The sequence below is a fragment of the Neocloeon triangulifer genome, unplaced genomic scaffold (assembly GCF_031216515.1).
Source record: "Neocloeon triangulifer isolate White Clay Creek 2 clone unplaced genomic scaffold, ASM3121651v1 ptg000003l, whole genome shotgun sequence".
In the NCBI taxonomy this organism is placed as follows: Eukaryota; Metazoa; Arthropoda; class Insecta; order Ephemeroptera; family Baetidae; genus Neocloeon; species Neocloeon triangulifer.
The window spans coordinates 10,864,576-10,885,150 of record NW_026775546.1 but is presented as its reverse complement, the minus strand read 5'-3'; the positions used below and the strand labels follow the sequence as shown (position 1 = coordinate 10,885,150).

The 20,575-nt window shown below is 34.8% G+C and overlaps 2 protein-coding genes across 3 annotated transcripts in view; both read left to right on the top strand.

Annotated features, from left to right (window-relative positions):
• LOC132205636 (microtubule-associated serine/threonine-protein kinase 3) overlaps positions 1 to 20,575 on the top strand; it is a 142,277-nt gene that overhangs the window by 24,635 nt on the left and 97,067 nt on the right. Inside the window, exon 2 of the mRNA XM_059634839.1 lies at positions 6,773 to 6,885. The gene's annotated coding sequence lies outside the window, so the exon portion shown is untranslated. The remainder of the gene's footprint in view (positions 1 to 6,772; positions 6,886 to 20,575) is intronic.
• Positions 17,725 to 20,077, top strand: LOC132192416 (BTB/POZ domain-containing protein 1-like). 2 transcript variants are annotated; one of them, XM_059612374.1, is made up of 6 exons: positions 17,725 to 17,882; positions 17,951 to 18,028; positions 18,174 to 18,320; positions 18,457 to 18,605; positions 18,677 to 18,881; positions 18,947 to 20,077. In XM_059612374.1, the coding sequence occupies exons 2-6, from the start codon at positions 18,026 to 18,028 to the stop codon at positions 19,829 to 19,831; spliced, it is 1,389 nt and encodes a 462-aa protein (XP_059468357.1). In that variant the 5' UTR covers positions 17,725 to 17,882; positions 17,951 to 18,025; the 3' UTR covers positions 19,832 to 20,077. The 2 variants fall into 2 exon arrangements, with proteins under 2 accessions (XP_059468357.1, XP_059468358.1); XM_059612375.1 differs by having other exon boundaries at positions 17,784 to 17,801.

The window sequence follows — 20,575 nt, the reverse complement described above, 5'->3', positions numbered from 1 at the left end:
CTACGGTATCGAATGGAATTAAACTGTCTAGGTTATGCAGGAAAACCATTATTTTTCTCATCTGATGTGTCATTTTTTTGCTAGTCTCTGGTATATGTTCTAGGATCGTGTTCTGTGAGCTGCTCTTTCGCATATCTCGGAACACGGAGCAGAAAGAAATAGCTTGGAAGGAAAGAGAGTTTCGTAGGGTAATTACTTTCGTGCGCGCGCGTTGTGCCTGCGAATAAGTATAAATAATTGGCGTTTTGATTGGAATCAAACAATGGGGCAGTTGTAAAATGTAATAAGCCCGTGGAATGAGATGCCACTCTCCGCGAGCTGCGGTGTTGTTGCCGCGCTTGGAAATGAATCATGCATGCACATCGCAGGCAAATCAATTTAATGTATACCTGCGCGATTCAAAAAGTCGTGAGAGATTATCTCGTTTTTGCCGGCAAAGAAGAGCAATGACATGCGAAGAGCACTATATGCTATTGCCCGGCGAACGAGATGCCATTCTGAGCTGCGCTTTTGCATGCACCACCTATTTATATTTGAAAAAGCTCGAACTTGGTGCAGAGTGGTGCCAATAAACCTTTGAAGCCGCAACTCTCGGAGCAATAAAACTTCTCAGAAAGCTCCAGAGCACAGCTAATTAAACATTGAATGTTATTTTAAGTTAATAATTTATTATTATCATCAAAAGTTCTTCTTGCAAATTTATTAAGGTTATTAGAAACAATTTGCGAAAAAATCAATAGTTAATATTTAAATCTTTTAAATGAGCAGTACCATACAATATATTATTTTTTGAAAGTAAAACTTTATACAGGCGAAATTTTCTTTTTTTTTTTCATTTGATTAAGGTGACTATTTAGGTTCAAACAGGTTCAAATTACTAAAGAAAAAGTCCTTAAGTTTCTTTTTATATAGAAAAATTAAAACTTTTTAAAGAAAAAAAAATTGTTTAAATTTAAGCTGAAAAGTGGCATTATAATTATTATATAATCACCCGTCAATTTTATAGAAGTAAAAAATTTTCTATTGAAGAATCATTACAGCTTTGGTTTGCAACAAAGAAAAGACACTTTAATACATAAGTTTGATTTTTAATTAAAATATTTATAAATAATCATGTTGTTGCAAGAGACCACAAGTTGTTTAGAGTTAGCATTTCCCTTATTTTTGTATCAGAATAACACTAATTGCACAGATCCCTCATGTAAGTATTAAATTAAAAAATTAAAGAATTTTCTTCAAGATAATCTATTCATCAGCTAAGTTTTTAAACACACATTATATTATGTAATCAAATTCTTAACTTTCAAATTTCCTCTTAATTCAGGAACCTATAACGGCAGACTTGGCTGCCAAGGAGCGTCGGCACTCGCATTATGCAAAAAGTATTTGGAGAGTCTGTCGATTAATTCCAATCGGATTCACCGGGGGCACAACACGAGCGTTTTAAACAAAAGAACCCCGCGGGCCTCCGAGGAGGGCTCGAGAGGGACCACCCCTCTTTGTCCCGCGCCAACATTGTTCGCGCGCAACTGGACCAACTGTTAAACACTAATTGCTGCGCTCTAGAGTAGCAAAAAAAGCCAGCATGCAATAGTAATTACGCTGCAGAAAGTTGGTTGGTCTCTCTATCTGCGCCGATCGGCTGAATAATAAACAGCCACTCGAGGCCCATTGTTCATAGAGAACATCACCCATGGCTCGCTTTTTTATTTAACTTTAGGAACAATTAACACACACAGACATGCACGCAGCTGCCGGGACCTCTCGTGTGTGCAGTGAAAGGGATTTTCGAGAGAGGGCCCCGCGTTGGCGAATTAATCGCTTTGTGACGAGAAATAATGATAAATGTGCGCTCATTAACATTTTTTGCTCAACGAGCGAGGGAGGGAACGGCCTGTCAGACGTTTTGAAAGGCTCGTTGTCTCTGCACAGTTGCTCCATAAACGAATTTTAGAATTTGGGTCCACAATATGTGACAGAGGAAATTATTGCGTAAGATTCAAAGGAAGCAACAATAATTTTTTCCATGTTATTTAAGTTGTACTCTTTATAATTTTGATTCATTGTTAGAAATCAAACATCGATCTAGTGCAATTTTCAATTTTCATGCGTACCAAACTTGATGGAATTATTATTATTTTTTTTTATTCTTGTAATAACTTGTTAATGAGGAGCTTATTTGAGAATCTTTTCAAAAGTCAAATATGCTAGAGTCTGTAAAAATATATACTTAGAATTTATTCTCGAGAGTACCACTTCAAACAAAAATTTTGTTTTGTTCAAAATACATCAATTTAGAAATAATTTAATTCATTTTCTACAAAACTTTTTATATCAACCCTTCACGGGTACGGCTCCAGATATTTAATGGAAATTACTTAAAAAAATGCAAAAAGATTTATTGCACAACGTAAGTCTTTTGAATTTTTTATTTTTCATGTAAAACTTTTTAAAATAAAATAATTGACCATGTCAATTTTCTCCACAAATCCCTTTTGCCGAACGAGCTGAGAAATGTTCTCGGCCAGCCCACTCATTTGCAAGACAGCGTCGATTTTCGCGGTGGCGGCGGCACCACCAAGTGGCAAAGATAATTGGTGCGCGTCGGTTGGGCGGATTCAATCAAGCCCCTGGGTGGTTAATTGGGCATGATCGAGTGCTGCCGGCCGACTGCTGCGGATATTTATGTGTCTCAAGGTGCATCTCGCAGTCCTCGGCTTTTCTTCCCACATGCTCGGGCAGAGCAACAATGACGGTTATTAGCTCACTTGTTCCCATACGTACGCGCTCATCTGCCAGAGCCCTACGTGTGTATGTGTGTGTGTGTGATTGCCCGGGTGAAAATGATGATTATTGCAACGCCGTAATAAAGAACAGTCACGACATGTGCACTGATCACGAGGCTCATTTCTTAATTCGCGCTTTTTCACCCAATCCAAGAGCGCACAATGGCCTCTCGGGCACGGAATTGAAAAAAAAAATACATACGAAGAAAAGAGTTGCGATGCGAAAGCTGGAGAATTTCCCTCGGCAATTTAGCTTATTTTTGTGCAGAGTGGAGCGTTTGTGAAAAAAGCTGCTGGAAGTACAACGAGATTTCGAGGAGGTTATTGAGTTTCTTTGGGAACTCCAGTAGCAAAATTACATTTTACCAAACGGGATTTTATTTTAAATATATTTTAACTAAATATTTAAGTTTCATTAAAATTAGTAAAATTAATTCCATTACAAGTTAAATTGAAATTTGTGAAAAACTGATAATTTTGTTTATAATAAATGTCATGTTATTTCGCTTAAATAAAAATTAAATCAGGAAATCGGAGTAATCAATTGAAATTATGCTGTAAATAAAAAAGCAGATCATCTAAATATTAAGAATGTACCCTAATTAAAAATTGCTATTTTCTGGACTTCTCGTTAACGAAGTAAAATCAAGTTTTTACAATAATGGTGCATTCAATATCCAATTATTGTTCGATAATAATTACAAAAAATGGCTCCTACTGTTTTATAAACTTCAATTTATTGAACTGCCAGTAAGGAGTCCTTAATTCAAAGTTCTTTTTATTAATTGTATTTTATTCTCAAAGTTCTTCATTTCGATGATGCTTTTTATTTGTTTATTTATTCATCTGTTTATTTAATTGATTAGTTTTGAACTTTTTCCAATCCACTTATACTTTGAACAAGCCATAAGAATAAATGCGTTATAAATTTGCGTGGATCTCGGCAGCGCAACAATGTTGCACATAAACTCCGGAGACAGCGTTCGTGTCGAAAAGCAAACTCGCTCGCACTTCTTGGGCCGAACACATTATGCACAGAAGACGGAGCCGCTCCGTGTGTTGTGGATTCAGTTTGATAATAATTACACGGCTGAGTCGGTGCCAATAAACTGGAATAAACTATACGCGCATATTATTGTGCCCCGAGTCCATGTTTAGGTAATCGCCCAAAATCCTCTCTCTCTCTCCACCCACCATAATTTCGTCCAAGATAGCAGTAAAACACTGATCTAGAAATAACGCTTCCCATTATAAAATTTAAAAGAAAGAATACGATGCGTGTCGTGATTATCTCCGAAAGGCCAAACATTAACAAATATTTGTGGCTCTCCATCCAAATTGTTTGCAATTGTGATGAATGTCCGTGTCGAACGTTTAAGGGCTTTGGAATTTTGTAAAAAATTCAGATTTCTCAGCCTCCGTAACGACTTTGATCGCTATCGGACGGTAGATCTCTGATCTGGATTGGAAGGGAATTCAAAGGTGTGCGCCGGCCGGGGTAATTAAAGGGAGATCTGCCAATCTAGCTTCGGAGGTCGCTCCTTCTTCATTCGGCGGGGCCGGGGAAAAAACACACGCTGGCTGCCAGCAGCAGCGGCGTTCGCATAAAAAAAGAACCCACATGCTCTCGCAGTCTGCTTTTTTCATGTTAAAATGGTACAATATGGCTGTTATTGCATGCATAAATATAAAATCGTGCCACTCCACACTGGCAAAGATACTATCTCTCACGCCAACCACATTCTTCAGCTGCGACTACAAAAGATATTGTGGAAGAAGAGGAGCGACGAATAAAATAAATTTTAACACACAAACACACTATATATGTATGTGGATGTATACCAGGAGGACGCACACACACTCCAGGCAGCTACCTTTCTTTTTATTCATCGCAACGAAAAGTAACCCATTCAAAATTAATATTAAAATAGGTAAATAAAATTAGAATTTCTCATAATTTTTTTTTCAGATTTATATATATATTTTTTTTTAACTGTACAAATAAAAAAAATTCGAATTTTATTATTTTATTATTCTAAGACTGGTTAAATTAGTGAAATTTTTTTTAGAAAAGGTGACTAATTATATCTAGTATATTCCAGACTATTTTTTGGGTTGGCACTACTGCATATGCACTGGCTGGTTGCTACCGGTTAATTTAGGTGGTTTTTCTTATCACTACGGCTGATAGTGGGCGTTTTTCCTACAGCTGATTGTTTGCTTCCTTACACTTTTATTGTCGATTTGCAGTGTTTTAGTGCTTTGTGCTCCCTCAAATATATTTCAATTTTGCATCGTTGCTTGTTTTGCGTTATTTTTCTGTTGGTGAGTAAAGCACTTTACGTTTTGGTGATATTTTATGCATTAAGCTCTAATTATATATTTATTAAAATTATTCCTCATAATAAATTATCGCCATATTGAAAGCTCAACTAGCAATAAGTAAAAACCACCACAAAGCTATATGTATTGTTTTCTTTTGAATCTCAGTTAAACCATTTGAGGAGGCGAAAAATTTTAAGCTAGTAATTATTCTTTTGGAAATTCTTTAGAAGAAATTCATAATTAAAACCTTGGAAATAAAATGAAGAAAAATAAAATTATTTTATTTTTAAGTTATGGTTATTATTTAATTGGTGCAAAAGTAGCTAACTTAAAATTTAAAAATTGTGCTACTTACAATTTTTATTATTTTATTTCATTATATATTTATCACAAAGAAACAAAGTTAATGAAAGTTATGCAACCGTGACAGCATTCCAGCTATGCGCATTGCCTAACTTACCAACTTTCATTTGAAAAAATTGTTTTTATTTCATCCCTTATTAATTTTTTGTGAAAATCCGCAATGTAGCATCGATCAAATTTCATACAATACGGTCATTAATCACGACATGGAGCGCCAAAATAAACACCCCGATGTCTTCATTACCTGTTGTCAGGGGGTGGAAAGCGTCCGGCACACATACACACGCCACACATGCATGTACGTTTGCACTTTGAATAAATCGCGGGCGTCATAACCCGTAATGGCCATTACGCGTGTATTAATGCGCCGTGTACATGTAACAACATAACGAATTCCGGCCGGTCGCCGGGGTGCACATTATAAATTTAATAGCCACGGCCATTCGCACCTTCTGCATGGCTGGCCGAGAAGGAAATTAAAATAATAAATTACCTTTTGTGCATAATAAATAGGGCTCTCGTCACTTTTCCAATTAGCAGCCGGGTTATTACGGTCTTGCCAGGTTTAGGCGCGCATCTCTTATCCGAGCGTGCTCTTTCGCCTCCGTGCACAGATTCAATTTCCTGCCCTCGCTTTCTCTCTCTCTCTCGCGGGCGTTTGTTTTAATAGAGGAAATCTGGGCACCCTTTTCTCCACGCGCCAGTTAGCCACCCATTTATTTATTGATGAGTGTCGTCTGCCACTTAGGGGTGTTTCACGCAGATGTAATGACTCCGATATGGAAATTACACAGAGGAGGACTATTAGTTATGATGTCGTTGATTATTAAAAGTTATTAAAATGAAAAAAAATAACAAATTCAAAATATTGGTAAAACTTTTAAGTCTTTGATATTTTATATATTTTAATACAGACGTATATTTTTAGTGGTTTTATTATATACATTTTATTTTATTATCCATTTTTTTAAAAAAAATTAAATTTTTTACAGTTTTATTTGGAGTAGCTGAAATGATGTACTGGCTATAGATTAGTAAGGAAAATTCACGTAGAAAATGGACTCGGGGTAAATATTTTCTATAAATTGAAATGATATCAAGCAGCGATTTATTCTATATTTCATTTATTCAAAAATAAATCATTCTCAGTGCATTTCATTTGCAAAAATTCCAATTTCTTGAACTATTAATAGTTATAATTATTTTATTATTAATATTACACCAACTTTATAAATTTATATTTATAGCATCATAGAAATCATCACTGGATATCAATACCATGCTTCCATTGATTTCAGTCCTTGTGGTGCTGAAACCTGTGTTCCTGTTTCGCATCCCGTCAGTAGCTGAAAACCCCGCTGGCAACTGCAAGTATGGGCTGGAGTGACCTTTGAACTGCTTTGACTTCAAGGTAAGGTAAGTCATCTATTTATTAATTATTCGTCATTAAAAATTGTTTTCAAAGTGGAAAATGCACTATTCAGTCTTTCGCAATTCTGACTAAGCTTTCCAACTTAATTAAAAGACAAAAATGTGATAAAAAAAAAAATACAAAAAGGCTATTTATTTTCAAATAAATATATTAATGTAACAAGGCCGGTGAATAGTTGTTCTAAAGAAAATTTAGTGGGACAAAATTTATTGGAAAACGTTCCAATTGAGCAAAAATCTGTGTGAGGCCTTTATTAAAATCAATTCATTGTAAAAAGTAAAAACTGTTGATAGAAAACTGACTTTCTATTTAATATTTAAATTCTAAATGTTTCATAAATATAATAGAATTCCTTTAAAAAATATTTTAATATGAAATCTTTATTTTTGTTTATGAAATTGGGAGGAAATCCGTATATTTTGAAACTGTCAAACAAGTTTGTTCTATTTGACGAGTATGATGATTAGCCCGAATATATCGCAACTTCTCTTTGCTGTAACTCCCTCGCACTAATCCGATGGCAAAAGTCAAAACTTGCGGTCCTTGTCAAGCCTGCAAGCTTGTCGCTGGTGACGGCAGCAGCCGAGCCTCTCTCCGAGAGAGATTAATTCAAAAGGGTCAAATCAAAATTACATTCAGCGAGTCAGAAATAATGTGTCACATTTGGCATTTGTCTTTGCTCATTTGGTCCGAAAGGACCCATGGCGCGGAGAGAGAGAAAAAGATACAATCGGCGCGACGGGCGCATTATAAACATTATTTTCCATCGCACACACACAGGCCCGGATGATTTATTAACACCCAACAATGGACCACTCATTATAATTTCTTCAATTGCCGCGCGATACAACGACTCCGATTGCGCCACATTCAGAACGTGTTGGCCTGTGAGAACCGTGCTTATTATTGTCAGGACCTTATAAATATTAATAACTCCGATATTGTGCAATGATAAATTTATTTTGTCAATAGACTCGCCTCGAATAATATTGAATTTGTTAAGGAGAGATTCATCACACGCCGGCACCACCACACGTTATGTTAATAATATAAATGCGAGACGAGCTAGCGTGCACGTTCATTTGGGCACACACGTGGAAAATAAAGAGGCCCGTAGCGCGACTTTTGTCCGCTGAGAGAGAAAGAGACGCCATTATTTTCGGCTATATGGTACTTACTTTGGGGAATGCACGCCCACGGTGTTCAATATCAAGCCGGCGGAGATTGAAAGACGATCTACCTTGCCTGCACATTATTATTATGTTGTGTTGCAACAAACAAGAAGAGATATTAAAAATTAAATTGAGCAAAAATAAAAAAAAAATAAATTAAAAAATATCATTGGCATATATGCATATTCTTTTTTTATTTTTTAAAGCAAGTAATTTAAACCAGCCTCTATATAAAAATTTATTGTACTCATCCTTGGGAATTAAATCTTTTGCAAATTTTTAATATTCAAAAATTATTTTAATATTCTATGATTAAATTCATAATCGATGTTTAAATTAAAATTTCCCAATTTTCTAAAGAAATATAGTTTTTTAAGGGTATTTCTTACAATTAAACCTGACAATAATTTACGTTTTGACCGACAAATCTCGTGTCGAATAATAAATGATGAATAAATGATGATAAATTGATGTTAATAAAGATAAAATAAAAAATAAAATAAACAAATACCCAAATAATATAAGATTGGAGCTTGCCTTCCGCAAGCTCAATAAGGGCACAGGCCGACAAGACACTTTGCCTTGGCCTGACCCCACTAAAATAAAAAAAAAAATATTTCACTTAAAATTTAAGGTTGAAAAACGTAAGTAAGTAAAGTGAGATTTGATAATTGAAAATGTATATACATTTTTAATAGTTAAAATTTTGTGAAGCGAGCCCAGTTTTGGTTAAATTTTCATCTTTATTGTTTCCCCAAATTTTTTTGTGTTTCCTCAATAAGAAATAATGGGAACTATAAAAACACACTCAAGTCCCAATACTGCATTACTAAAATTTTCAATTTTGTTGGGACAAATCGAGATTGACGTTAAAAACCGCAGTGAATTCACCAGATTGAGGAAAAAGATCAAAGATTTCTTCCCCATACCTGGTTACAAACAAAAAAATTACCCCTTGAAGTCGCACCCTCGTCGGCGGTTCACCCCCAGCGAGACAGAGACTTCAAAGGAGGCGCGGCATTCAAATTAGTGGTGCGCATTTGTGAGTGTGCGAGGAGACGTGGGCCAAGAAAAGGCTGCTTTTTGCGCGTCGAGCTCAAACAAAACATCTCGCAAAACTCGTGAAGCGTCAATAACACTTTGAGAGCGCGCTGCTGTCAGGGCTGCCGCCGGTCGCAGGCAGGGGCGCTTTTCTACTTTTTTTTATTCCCTCAATTTGCAACGTGACATCTCTCCGATTTTCCTCTTTGACACTACGTCTGAGAAAAGCGAGCGATTTCCAATTGGAAAATCGCAGTCGCTTGCAAACGCGGGGCCTAATTTTAAAGAAATATATATTTCTTCGACACACTCTGCGGCGCCTCTCTTGGGTCGGTTCGATTACTTCTTTTACGCGATGGGCATGACTCTGTTTTTAATAAAGGGTACGTAATATGCCGCATGCATGTGACGACGAGATGCTGCGGAGACACGCCGCAGATGAGACTGACCTCGAGGTGACATGTGCAATTGGCGCCTTAATTACTTGAGATTGTCTAGACGACAGCAGATTGAACCGAATTATCCCTCATAAATAACCAAACTAACCAGGCCCCGGCGAAGAATGAACGCGGCGCTCGTAAACTCCCTGGCCGCTCACACTGACCGACTGACGCAAGAAGTTCGATCTCGATCACATACGCAATAAATCCAGCGCAAAATTCTGCGCATAATTTGTTGAGAAAAGTTATTCTAATGACATTTTATTTGGATTAATTAGTCAAATTTTTATGAATATTAGTGGAATAATTAGCAAGATATAAATAAACAGATAAAATTATTTTAATTCAGATATAATTCAAGATATAATTTTTATGTTACAATTCTTTAAATAATTATTAATTATTAAGCAAGGTAAATTTAAAATAATTACATAAATTTACAATCCAGGGATCTTCTTGTTCGTTTTCACATTCTGAAGGCTAGAGAAAAAAAGTCTCCTTCTTTTCTAAAAGAAGCCAAATTTTATAATCACATTTGTATTTAAAAAATACCGGGTGCTGTGATCGCTTGTCACTAAAAATCTTAAAATGTAGCGAGTAATTTTTTAAAATTCAATGGAATAAATTAAAATAAAATTAAGAAGAAGACTGAAAATGAAAAAAAAAATTAAAAATGAACTAAAATAAACAACATTTAATTAATTAAAAGAAAGATATTACACGTTTTAAAAATTTGCCACTATCTATTTTTATTTAAAAATATGCAAGCTAATTTATTTTCTGCTGGAGACTCTTTTTACAAGAGCCTCACTCAGGGTTCTGCAGTGTACAATATTCAGCGAGTTTGCATTTAACATTTTTGAATTAATTTTACGGTGGAATAAATTTTTCTGTTGAATTCAAATGAAGTGGTTCAACCAATTTGAAAGACACGATTTTTCTCATTAAATTAATGGAACTCGGAGTTTTCCGTCCGCTTTTCCGGCCGAGCAATTTTCACCGCATGATTTTCACCGAATGCAAAAATGATGAACTCACATTCCGGCGCCGGTCAAACGGTGCTGGCAATTAGTTTATTGGCGTCAGGAAGCGAACGAAAATTGTCGAATCCGACAAATAAATGTGCAAAAGCAGCCGCGTGTGTGTGTGTTTACGTTCATTTGGCAAATGCGCCACGTTTAAACGCACCAAAAATTATTACATCCTGCTATTAGGCGAATTAAAGTGGCGCGCATTCACGCTGCCTGCTGATGCAAAATATTGAAAATTACCAATGCACACACGTTCGTATAAAGCAGGGGCAAAAGTTAACCTCGGCCACTGCGGATAAATAGGGGTAATTATCTAATAGCCCCGCTGCTGCCGTGCTGATTGATCATTTCACCCTGCATGCCAACGGCCGGCTGATGCATTTTGCGAAATTGGCTCGCGAATGCCGGCAGATTTTCTGCCTTGCTAACGCCGCAGTGATTCGTTTTGCAATTAGCTCTTGTGAAAAGCAGGCCAAAGTGCAGCAGTACGTGATGCGCTCAGTACGCTCCACAAATTGCAAAAAGGGATAAAATTTTTATATTAAATTCAATTTATTTAGTATTAAATTAATTTTAATTATGTATAGAACTAAATGAGTTACTTTTTAATTTTAATCGGCAAAATAAACTTTTAAATTAACTGACTTTAACCCTCTAATTTTTCGTTATTTTATTTAAAAAGTATTTGTATTCATTTTTCCATTTTTTCTCTACATTGAATTTTTCATTTTTATCATACAAATTAATTGAGGTTGAATTCCAACAATCTTGTAATGAAGTTGGAGCAATTCTAATTTAGTAACATCATTGTAGAAAAATGTTAAAAGTTTGTGAAAAATATTATATATTTTGCTATAAATCATTGAATCAAAAAACCCAAAAAAATGTCAGAAGTTAAAAAATTTATATAAAATAATTATTTTTCCTTTAAATAGTAAAAAGCCTTTTTTTTTAGTCTCACATCCTCACATGCGTCGAATCAGAATTATAAAATTTGCCATGGTCAGGATTAATTTTATCTCTGCGTTAAAAAAAGATACATTTTAATCTGACTTATTTAAAAAAATCTTTAGCTATCACTTAATATGACAAGATTTTTTGACATCAAAATTGTTATATTTTCGTTTGATTATGTAATGATTGCTGCCGAAACTGCAGTTTTGATTGAATGACATATTTCTAAGCAAATACGGCAAATTGAAAAAGAAACAATGTGGGGCAGGTTCACATGAGAAAAGATTGCGTGTCGCGCACAGAGGACACGGCCTGCACCTTTGCGCTATATTATATTAATAATAACGAAATGAAACGCCGCTTTTTCTCTCCGCGTGTTCTCCCAGCTCAATCACCTGCTCGTGTGCTTTTTATTCCTATATATTCCCCATTTCAATTTCGACTGTCATTCACTCGCATTATTATATATATATGGTACCATTTGGAGAGAAAGAAAGAAAGAATGAAAGAAGGAGGCGCGCACATGCATAAAATATATTTTAATATGTCAACCGGCTCGAGCGGGCGGTTTCTCAACGTTTAATAGAACCGCCGTGCTTAATAATGATGACTTTTCTTAATGGAAATTGATTCCTCCCGCATGCCATTAATTCATTCCCCTGCTTTTTCCGTGTATTTCACAATTTGACTGATTGCGACCGCGAGAGAAAGAGACGAAAAAAGCGGCGCTCAGGGAAAAGAGAAAAGAGAGACGTTTGGCAATCAGCTCGTTTTCCGTGGGCGCATTAAAGCGAAAGGGGTTGTTAGGTAAATTAGAAATAAAAAATAAAGAGCTTTTCCATCAGAGGAGAGGGAAGGAAAAACGCTCGCCGGGAAATTAGATTTTTAATTTATGTCCTGCTGTCGAAGAGAAAAAAATATATAAAAAAGGTCTGGCGAAGGAACGAATATAAAAATCGACTTATCTCATTCGGGGGAATGAGCGAGTTGCTTTTTTAATTGATTAATCTGTGACGCAGACGACGAGAGGATGCTTTTGCGGCCCAATGTTGAATGTTGTCTCTCTTTCTGGTGGTGAGTCTCTTATTTATACAGGGAGAGAGAAAGGCAAATATTAAATACGTAGCAGCACATCAGGCTTAATAAAGTGCGTCTCGAGAGTTTGCTCAAGTAATTGACGCCACGATCAGCAGAAGTAATAAAAGAGTGCGTGTTCCAGGTAGAGAGTGGGATTAATTATTGTTGCCCACACGCTGGCGTTCATTACGTGAAAAGCAATAAAATATATTTTTTCTTTGGAATTCTAGAGGGTGTAGTAATTAAAAATAAAATCAACTTGTACATTTTAAAAGGATTTTTTGTTGTATTTATTAGATAACTAAAAGGAAATCAAACGGTTTAAATTCTCAATATTTTATTATTTTCAAAATAAGATTAAAACTTTGTTGATATATGTCACATAATATTTTCAACCTATAAAGGTTGACAAATTTTGATCGCACCTGAAAATTTTAATTTCATTGATTGCTGAACCGCAAACATAATCTTGGATTTGTTAAAATGGCAGAAAAATAAAAGCTTATTAAAATTTTTTTCATGCAACAATACAGTTTTTTGCTTTTGTACGTTTGAGAAAAAATAAATTTAATGATGGTATTAAGAAATTGTAATATTTTGAAGAAAATTAAAATCAGATATGCCTCAAAATAATCACCAAAACTTGATCCATCAATTTGAAAAATTTATTTGATCTATTTTTGCTTTTTTTTAAACAGGGTACCATGAACTCTATCCATATTTAAATTCCTGGACAAGTTGCCAAAAACAAGCATTCAATTAATTTACACCTTTTGGATATTTTACAGTCGGCGCTTCTTATCGATATCAAAAGTTATATAAAAACAAATGACCGAGCTTCCTAGAATCCCTAAAAAGCCAATTTATAATTTCGGACATGGAATCAAGCAACGCTCGTCGGAATACCAATGGAGATCAGTGAGGACGGCGAAACAATTTCCAAACTCTATTTTATCTAATAGCAAATCAGTCTTTCGATTCAACTCACACTCGTTTGTTTGAATAGAATGCTAATTTAGACATAAATACATTTTTTTTCGCAACGAGAGGCGAAAGCCGGACACGCGCATAAATTACTAATTCTCGGTTGGTTTGGAGAGTGTGCGGCCCTCACCCACGGCGAGACGATCCCCGCGCGCGACACACTAAAAAAAAATAGCACATTATAATATTATTCCCCGGCTAAAAGCCACGGACATCAATTTTTCCCTCGGCCGTGTCCGCCGCGCGAAATGAGTATTTATTTATCGCGCCTCCCGGGATAAGAGCCGTGGTCCGCTAATGCCATTGTGCTGTAATTTTCGTCCAATTGTTTAATTTTATGGCGTTGGGTGCGCGGTCCGCCCTCTTGCTTAATAATAATAAGCAGGCCACTCCTTGGCGAAACGGCTTAAGTGTGTAAAAGCGCCTCTTTTCAATCAAATGCCATTCTTTTTATAATAACAATAAAAATAACTTATGCATTTTAACTAAGCTCTCGAACGTATGTATATAAAAATATAAAGTGGGGGCCGTTTGCAAAATAAAGGTGTATCTCGCATTGTATATAAAACATATCTCGGCGGCGCAGGTGTGAAGGCGGGACAAGAGCCCTGGTCAATGAATTGGCCTTTGGAAATTCATTAGCAATTTGCATGTACAGCACCGAATATTCTTTTTTGCACGCCTTTTATTCCTGCGCGCGAAAGTGCCGTGAGCACTTCGGCGGAGAGGGCGGTTGTAGATTTTAAAATGAGAATGAATATCTCTGCGAGCTGGAGATGAATCGAAATAAATTAGTTGCGATTCAAAAACGTGTAACATGTGCTCGAGGGAGAATGGATTTTTTGAATTGGTCTTTAATGGTTAATTTTAAATTTAATTCCTCGTAGTCATAGAATTTGATTTAAAATAGATTAAGGTTTATTTAGTTCTTTCCATAATTTAATTGATTTGAAGTGGTAAATTGTTAAAAAGAAGGTGAAATCATTAAATATTTTTATAGATTATTAGCATTAAGAATTAATGTACGGAATATTATTTATAACATTTTCATTCTCATTGAATTGTTGACAATTTTAATAATGGCAAACAACCAATGAATATTGAATCTACCTTAACAATGTGCTCGTTGCGCTTGAAAAGTGACAATTATTATTTCTTAATTACATTTAATTTCATGAAATACATCTACAAATATAAAGAAGTTTATTTTCAAATAAAACTGATTTTAGGAACCTATTTTCCTCTTTGAATAATTTCATTAGCAAGTTATATTATTAAAAAAGTAAATGATTAAAATAATAAATAAATGTAATAAAAAATAAACTTCAAATAAATATTTTTTATTTTTTTACTGATATTATTTAAATAAAACTTGCATAAAAATTTAAATTAAAACAAATATGTAAGAAAATTTTGACAGTTAACTTATCTTTTTTCTTCAAGACGTCTCAATTGCCACAGAACCTTATTCCAACAGGTGCTAAAATCGCAATCACTCATCCTCTCTCTCACTCATAGTTAACTCTTTCGGCTCGAGAAATTCAATCTACAAAAAAGGCGCATCTCTTTAGTCTCTCTGGACAGCTTGGAGTGGATTTTTGAACAATGGGTCTCGACCCTTAAGCAGCACACGATGAGCCAGCACCTTAACTGCTCATTAATTATGTCACGCGCGCGATTATTTCAGCGGCCGACTGACGTGCGCATCTCTTATCGCCGATGCCCAATAATTAAAAATGGAACTGCACACGTGCTGCGCGCCCGAGTATTATTTGCTTGTTCTGTTGCTCTCGCTCGTTCTGTATCACCCGCGGGGCTGCTATCGCGACCGCCCCATCGCTGGGAAATAATTAAACGTGTCCATCATAATTACAGATCGAGATAGAGGCGTCAAGAATTAAACAATGCGCCACACAGAGTCGCCTAATGAACTTGGCCCGACCTTTTTTCGCGCTGTTAATAAAAAAATGGATCAGATATTGATCTTGATTTTGTTAATTATTTCAACTTGGAGGCTTCTAAAACAAATACATATATTTTACAGGAACAAGTTTGATGAGACTAAAAAAAACTTAATTTACATTAGAAATTAGAAAAAAGGTTTGTAGTTTTTTTACCATTTATAAGTTAATTAATTTTTTTTATAAAATTTTCAATTTTTTTCTAACAATGTCCAAAGAAATAATAAAAAATAGATAAAAAATACTATAAATTTTGCGATAAAACATATAAAAAATTAATAATAATTAATATTAATTTAATAATAAAGAAAAACAAATTAAAATCTATACTTTTTATATTAGTAATATTAAAAATTGATAATAATAGTATACGATGTAATGATTTTACATGAAATTAATTGAATTTTCTAAAAGCTTCATATCTCCTATATAAAGAAATTGCTTTGGACGCTTAAAATGTCTAATGTTTTTTGATGGAATAAAATCCGGGTTTGTTTTTCATCAAAAAGTGAACCGTGAGTGCCAAAAATTTCCACTACAACTGCATACCTCTATAAAAGTTTTTATGCAGCTTATTGCCAACGCCGTTTAGCAGGTTGCATTTGTAATTAAAATTTAGCTACTTTTTAACGTTAAACTGTGCTAGATGGGAATAGAAAAAATTTCTTTGGAAGTAGTTCAAATATATTGATACATACGAAATTTTAAATGCAATTTTACTGCGAAATATATTAATATTTAATTAACTAAAAAAGATAAAGAAATAAGTAAATTAATCAATCAAAATTAAAATTATTTGACGAATTTTGTCTCAAATTAATTGCAGGAGAGGGAAATTATTTACTTTGTATTACATACAATTTTCACTTGCAAATAAAAATCTACATCCATGACCATAACTCGCAGCAACGCGCTGGTTAGACCAAAGGAATTCGGTCTGCGCACGGCTTGTATACAGAAACACAATCTCCGACCGCGCGAGCTCCTTTTTAATTAAAAAGCGGGCGGCTCATCATAATTTGCATACGCGCGAGGAGTGAGTATGAAAAATAAAAGTGGGCAGAGAGCATTCCTGGAATGCCGAGGAATTCCGAGCCAAAAGGCAGCAGTCGCAGGTATAAAGAAACGCTCGCTCCATCTCCGTCCGCGGGAGACCCCCACTGTTCGGAACTTGTTCCAGACAGGTGGGGAATCGTAATCTTGACACCTCCGGACCATCATCCCAATGTAAACAAATATGAGCAGCAGCCGAGCGCAATTATTTATTGCTCGCCATTAATAACTGGGCCCTTAAAGCAGCGACTTTATTTCAAAAAGAGCAGAAAACTTTTAAACATTCTAACTTTATATATGTTAATTAATGCGACGAAGATTAATATATTTGTGAAGAGAAATTTTCTGCTTTTTTATTTGTCAGTAGTGAGGCGAGTTTTTTGCACCAGAGGGGGAGGACAAAGGAGAGATGTGTGACGAGACGTGTGTCGATGGCGTCGGGAATAACACGCTCGATTAATTAGAACAAATGGTCTTTGATTGAGTGAGGGATGATGCATCGTGTCCGAGAGAAGATAATCCTGGCGGCCAAATCCCCTGAGAGAGAGACCACCACACAAACAAGCCAGCCACCCAGCTCGCTTTCCTGCCTATTAGCGCCGCCACGCGCACTCGTTTTTCGCGCCTCGCTGCTGGAAAAAAGGAGACGGGGAAAAAACAGCGTGTACGTGATGAACTGATAAAGATACAGGGCACAGAGGTTAGCAATATTGATGAATGACGTCGCAAATTCAACGTCGTTGAAATTTTAAATTATACTTCATAAAAATCAAAATAATTTCATCTTTCTATATCAAATTTGCAGTTTTTCTAAATTTGCATAACATGTTTTTTTCTATTTCAAAATCATGAACATTTTTTATTTAAAATTATTATAAATAATCTTTGTTAGATAAAATCTGGATAAAATGTCCCATAATTTAAATAATGATTTATTAAGATTTTTTATTTGAGTCCCAGTAGAGGGTCAAATATTGTCATGCATTACACAAGTTAAGTTGTAATTTTAAATACTCTATTTCCTTTATTTATTAAGAATCAGCATAATTTCCATAGACATTCTTGTTGCATCGTCGCTGGCTGATGTGCTGAATTTGCAAACTCCACGTTTCATGTGTCATCTCACGCGACACCCAACATTACCATTATGAGACATTCTCTGCCTGTGCTCCGAGTAAAGAAGTGCGTTTATTCTTTCTTTGTAGGATAAAAAAAAGTGGTATTTTAGTTGCAAATTGTGTTTATTGATATATTTTTAAATAAGTAAGTTTTGAATATTTTCGTTTGTTACACTTGGCTCGTTTCATCAATCATTGCAATTGGTCTTCAAGTATCCAGCAACCCCATTCCTTGTATGAACAGCAAAAGGCCTTACCATAGAAGTTCGAAATCTTGCGTCTAGGAAAATGGTAAGCTAACAATAAGATTCATGGCCTATAAACTAAAATTTTTTTTTTCAAATTACAATCTGCACTCATATAAAAATATCCTTTAAATTCTTGTTGTTCTTTTATTTTAGTCTATAAATGTATTCATAATTTTTCTATAATATAGGAAAACTCGGGAAATAATTTGAAAACGGAAGAATGGCAACGAACTGGGGATTTGTGTACTGATTATCTTCATCTCTACTTATCATCTATTATGTATGATGTTACATTTCGAGTGGGAGATGCACGGTCGAAAAATTCATACCAAAAGGTAAATAAAATGTTTTCAATTTTAATAAGAGAGCAATTTTAAGATTGACTTTATGTAAAGATATTTTTAAACCATCAAAATTTAAAATTGAATGAGAAATTAATTATAATTGAAACGCTAATTTTTTCAATTTTAGATCTTCCATTGCCACAAGTTAATTTTGTCTGCGGCAAGCAAAGTCTTTCAAGCAATGTTTTATGGTTACTTTCAAGAGGCAAACAAAGGACCTGATGATGAAATTCTGATTGATGACTCTGAACCAGAAGTTTTTGATGCAGCAATGAGGTAAAGACATTAATTACACTTGAAGCTTTTCATATCCAAAAGAGATTTTAATCAAATTATTGATTAAATAGGTTCATCTATGGTCGGCAAATAGAAGTTTTTACAATTGAAGACATTGCTGCCAAGGTTTATAAGTTTGGAAACAAGTGGCAAATTGGCAGTCTTGTAAAGGCTTCGGAGAGATTTTTGGTGGAACCTTCACCTGAAAATGTTGCCTTAATTTATGACATTTTTAAGATGGTTGGGAACGAAGTCGGCGCGAAAAGGTGCTTGAAGGTGGTATATAATATTATAATCTAATAAATTTTCTACTAAAATCCTATAACTTTGATAATTTTAAGGTGATCGTCATGAATACAAACGCAGTGCTGAATAGTCCTCATTGGTGCAATATTTCAGAAGAACAATTGATGGATATTTTAAGTCAGAATGAACTCGACATCAGCTGTGAATGCGATTTACTAGAAGCCCTAATTCAGTGGGGATTGGCAAAGGTGAATGCAGAGGGCAATTGTGAAATTTCACATGACCAAGTGAGATCAGTCATCAATAAACCTCTTCAAAAGATCCGCTTCCTTTCCATGGGACATCAAGATTTTGCAAAATTTTGCATGAAGAATAAAAACAATATTTTCTCATCTAGTGAGAAACTTGACATAATGACGAGTTTGTCACTCAAATCGCCAGAAAGCTTGCCCAAGGATTTCAGCAAAGAGGACCAATCACGGTCTATTTTTGACAAAGCAATCATATTTGACCTGAAAACACGGTACAATGACAAAAGTATTGTGTATCCTAATGTATTTAAATTCAGTATTGACAAAGACGCTCGGCTATTAGGATTTAAATTTCTGTCATTTGAAGACATGCCGATTAATTTCAAACCCAACGCGTTGTACACTTTATTTGAGTTGTTAGATGGTTATAAATGTAATGAAAACTTTGACGAAAGTAAGTGCTCAAAAATTTGTGAAGGTAACACTGTCGATGATTATGATGAGATTGAGGAGGTTTGCAGGTTTAGGAAATCCCCTGTCATTGCCAATTATAAAAAATATGCAATTCGGGTAAAATATTTTAATGTAGATTGCACTTCTCTATCCGAGCACAAATATAAAAAGTATGATATTTTGAAAGGGGATATTCTATTTCTTGTGCTCTCCAAGAGTTGTTCCGCTGGCATAGGTGCTTTATTATTCCTTGAAATGCCTAGGCCTGAAAACTGAACACATCCTTTGACCTGGTTTACCAAAAAATATGGTCCAGGTTTTTTTGATCATCGCGGTTTAATGTATCTAAATTAGAAACAAAGAGCAGAAAAAAGTTATAATTTAATTTAGTCAGTTGAGTGATTGGAAATTAATTTATAAGCAAAGAATATCTATTATGATAATCTACATAATGTATTGGAGTAAAATAAATATATTTATTAACATAAAATCAGTCATTTCCAAAGTTTTTCTCTTCATTTTTATTACCACAGCAGTGTACGTTAAAAAATTTTGGAGAAAAAAGTTTGATATTGGCTGTAATTTTAGATAATCAATGAAAAATTTGTTTAATTTGTAGGCATGGTATTTTAATTGAAAATTATTTAATTTCAAATAAATTTAAATAAATTAATTGCAACTTTTGTGCAGTTCTTCTGTCTTTTTGTTACAATAAAATATGATCACATTATTTAATTAAACGTGCACCAAATGTAAGTAAAAATATAATTTAATATTTAAATCGAATTCTCCCTTCTTTAATTCTTGTATGAAATTATTAAATAAATTCAAATATTAATAAGTCCAGTTCCGAGTCAAATAAGTCGCCGAAACTCTGCAGGGAGGCAATTGCTGGGTGGCCCATTCATTCGTCGCAAGATAATTTCGTCTATTGCATGTTTCGACGCAATTAGCGTTCATTACAGTGATTAAAATATGAATAATAAATCTGGGGTGAGCGGCCGAGGCGCACAACAGAGC

Excerpts from the sequence above, each read along its gene's own strand:
- LOC132192416 (XM_059612374.1), top strand. Across the intron at positions 18,606-18,676 it reads GTTTTTGATGCAGCAATGAG|GTTCATCTATGGTCGGCAAA; the intron begins GTAAAGACATTA and ends TTGATTAAATAG. Across the intron at positions 18,882-18,946 it reads GCGCGAAAAGGTGCTTGAAG|GTGATCGTCATGAATACAAA; the intron begins GTGGTATATAAT and ends GATAATTTTAAG.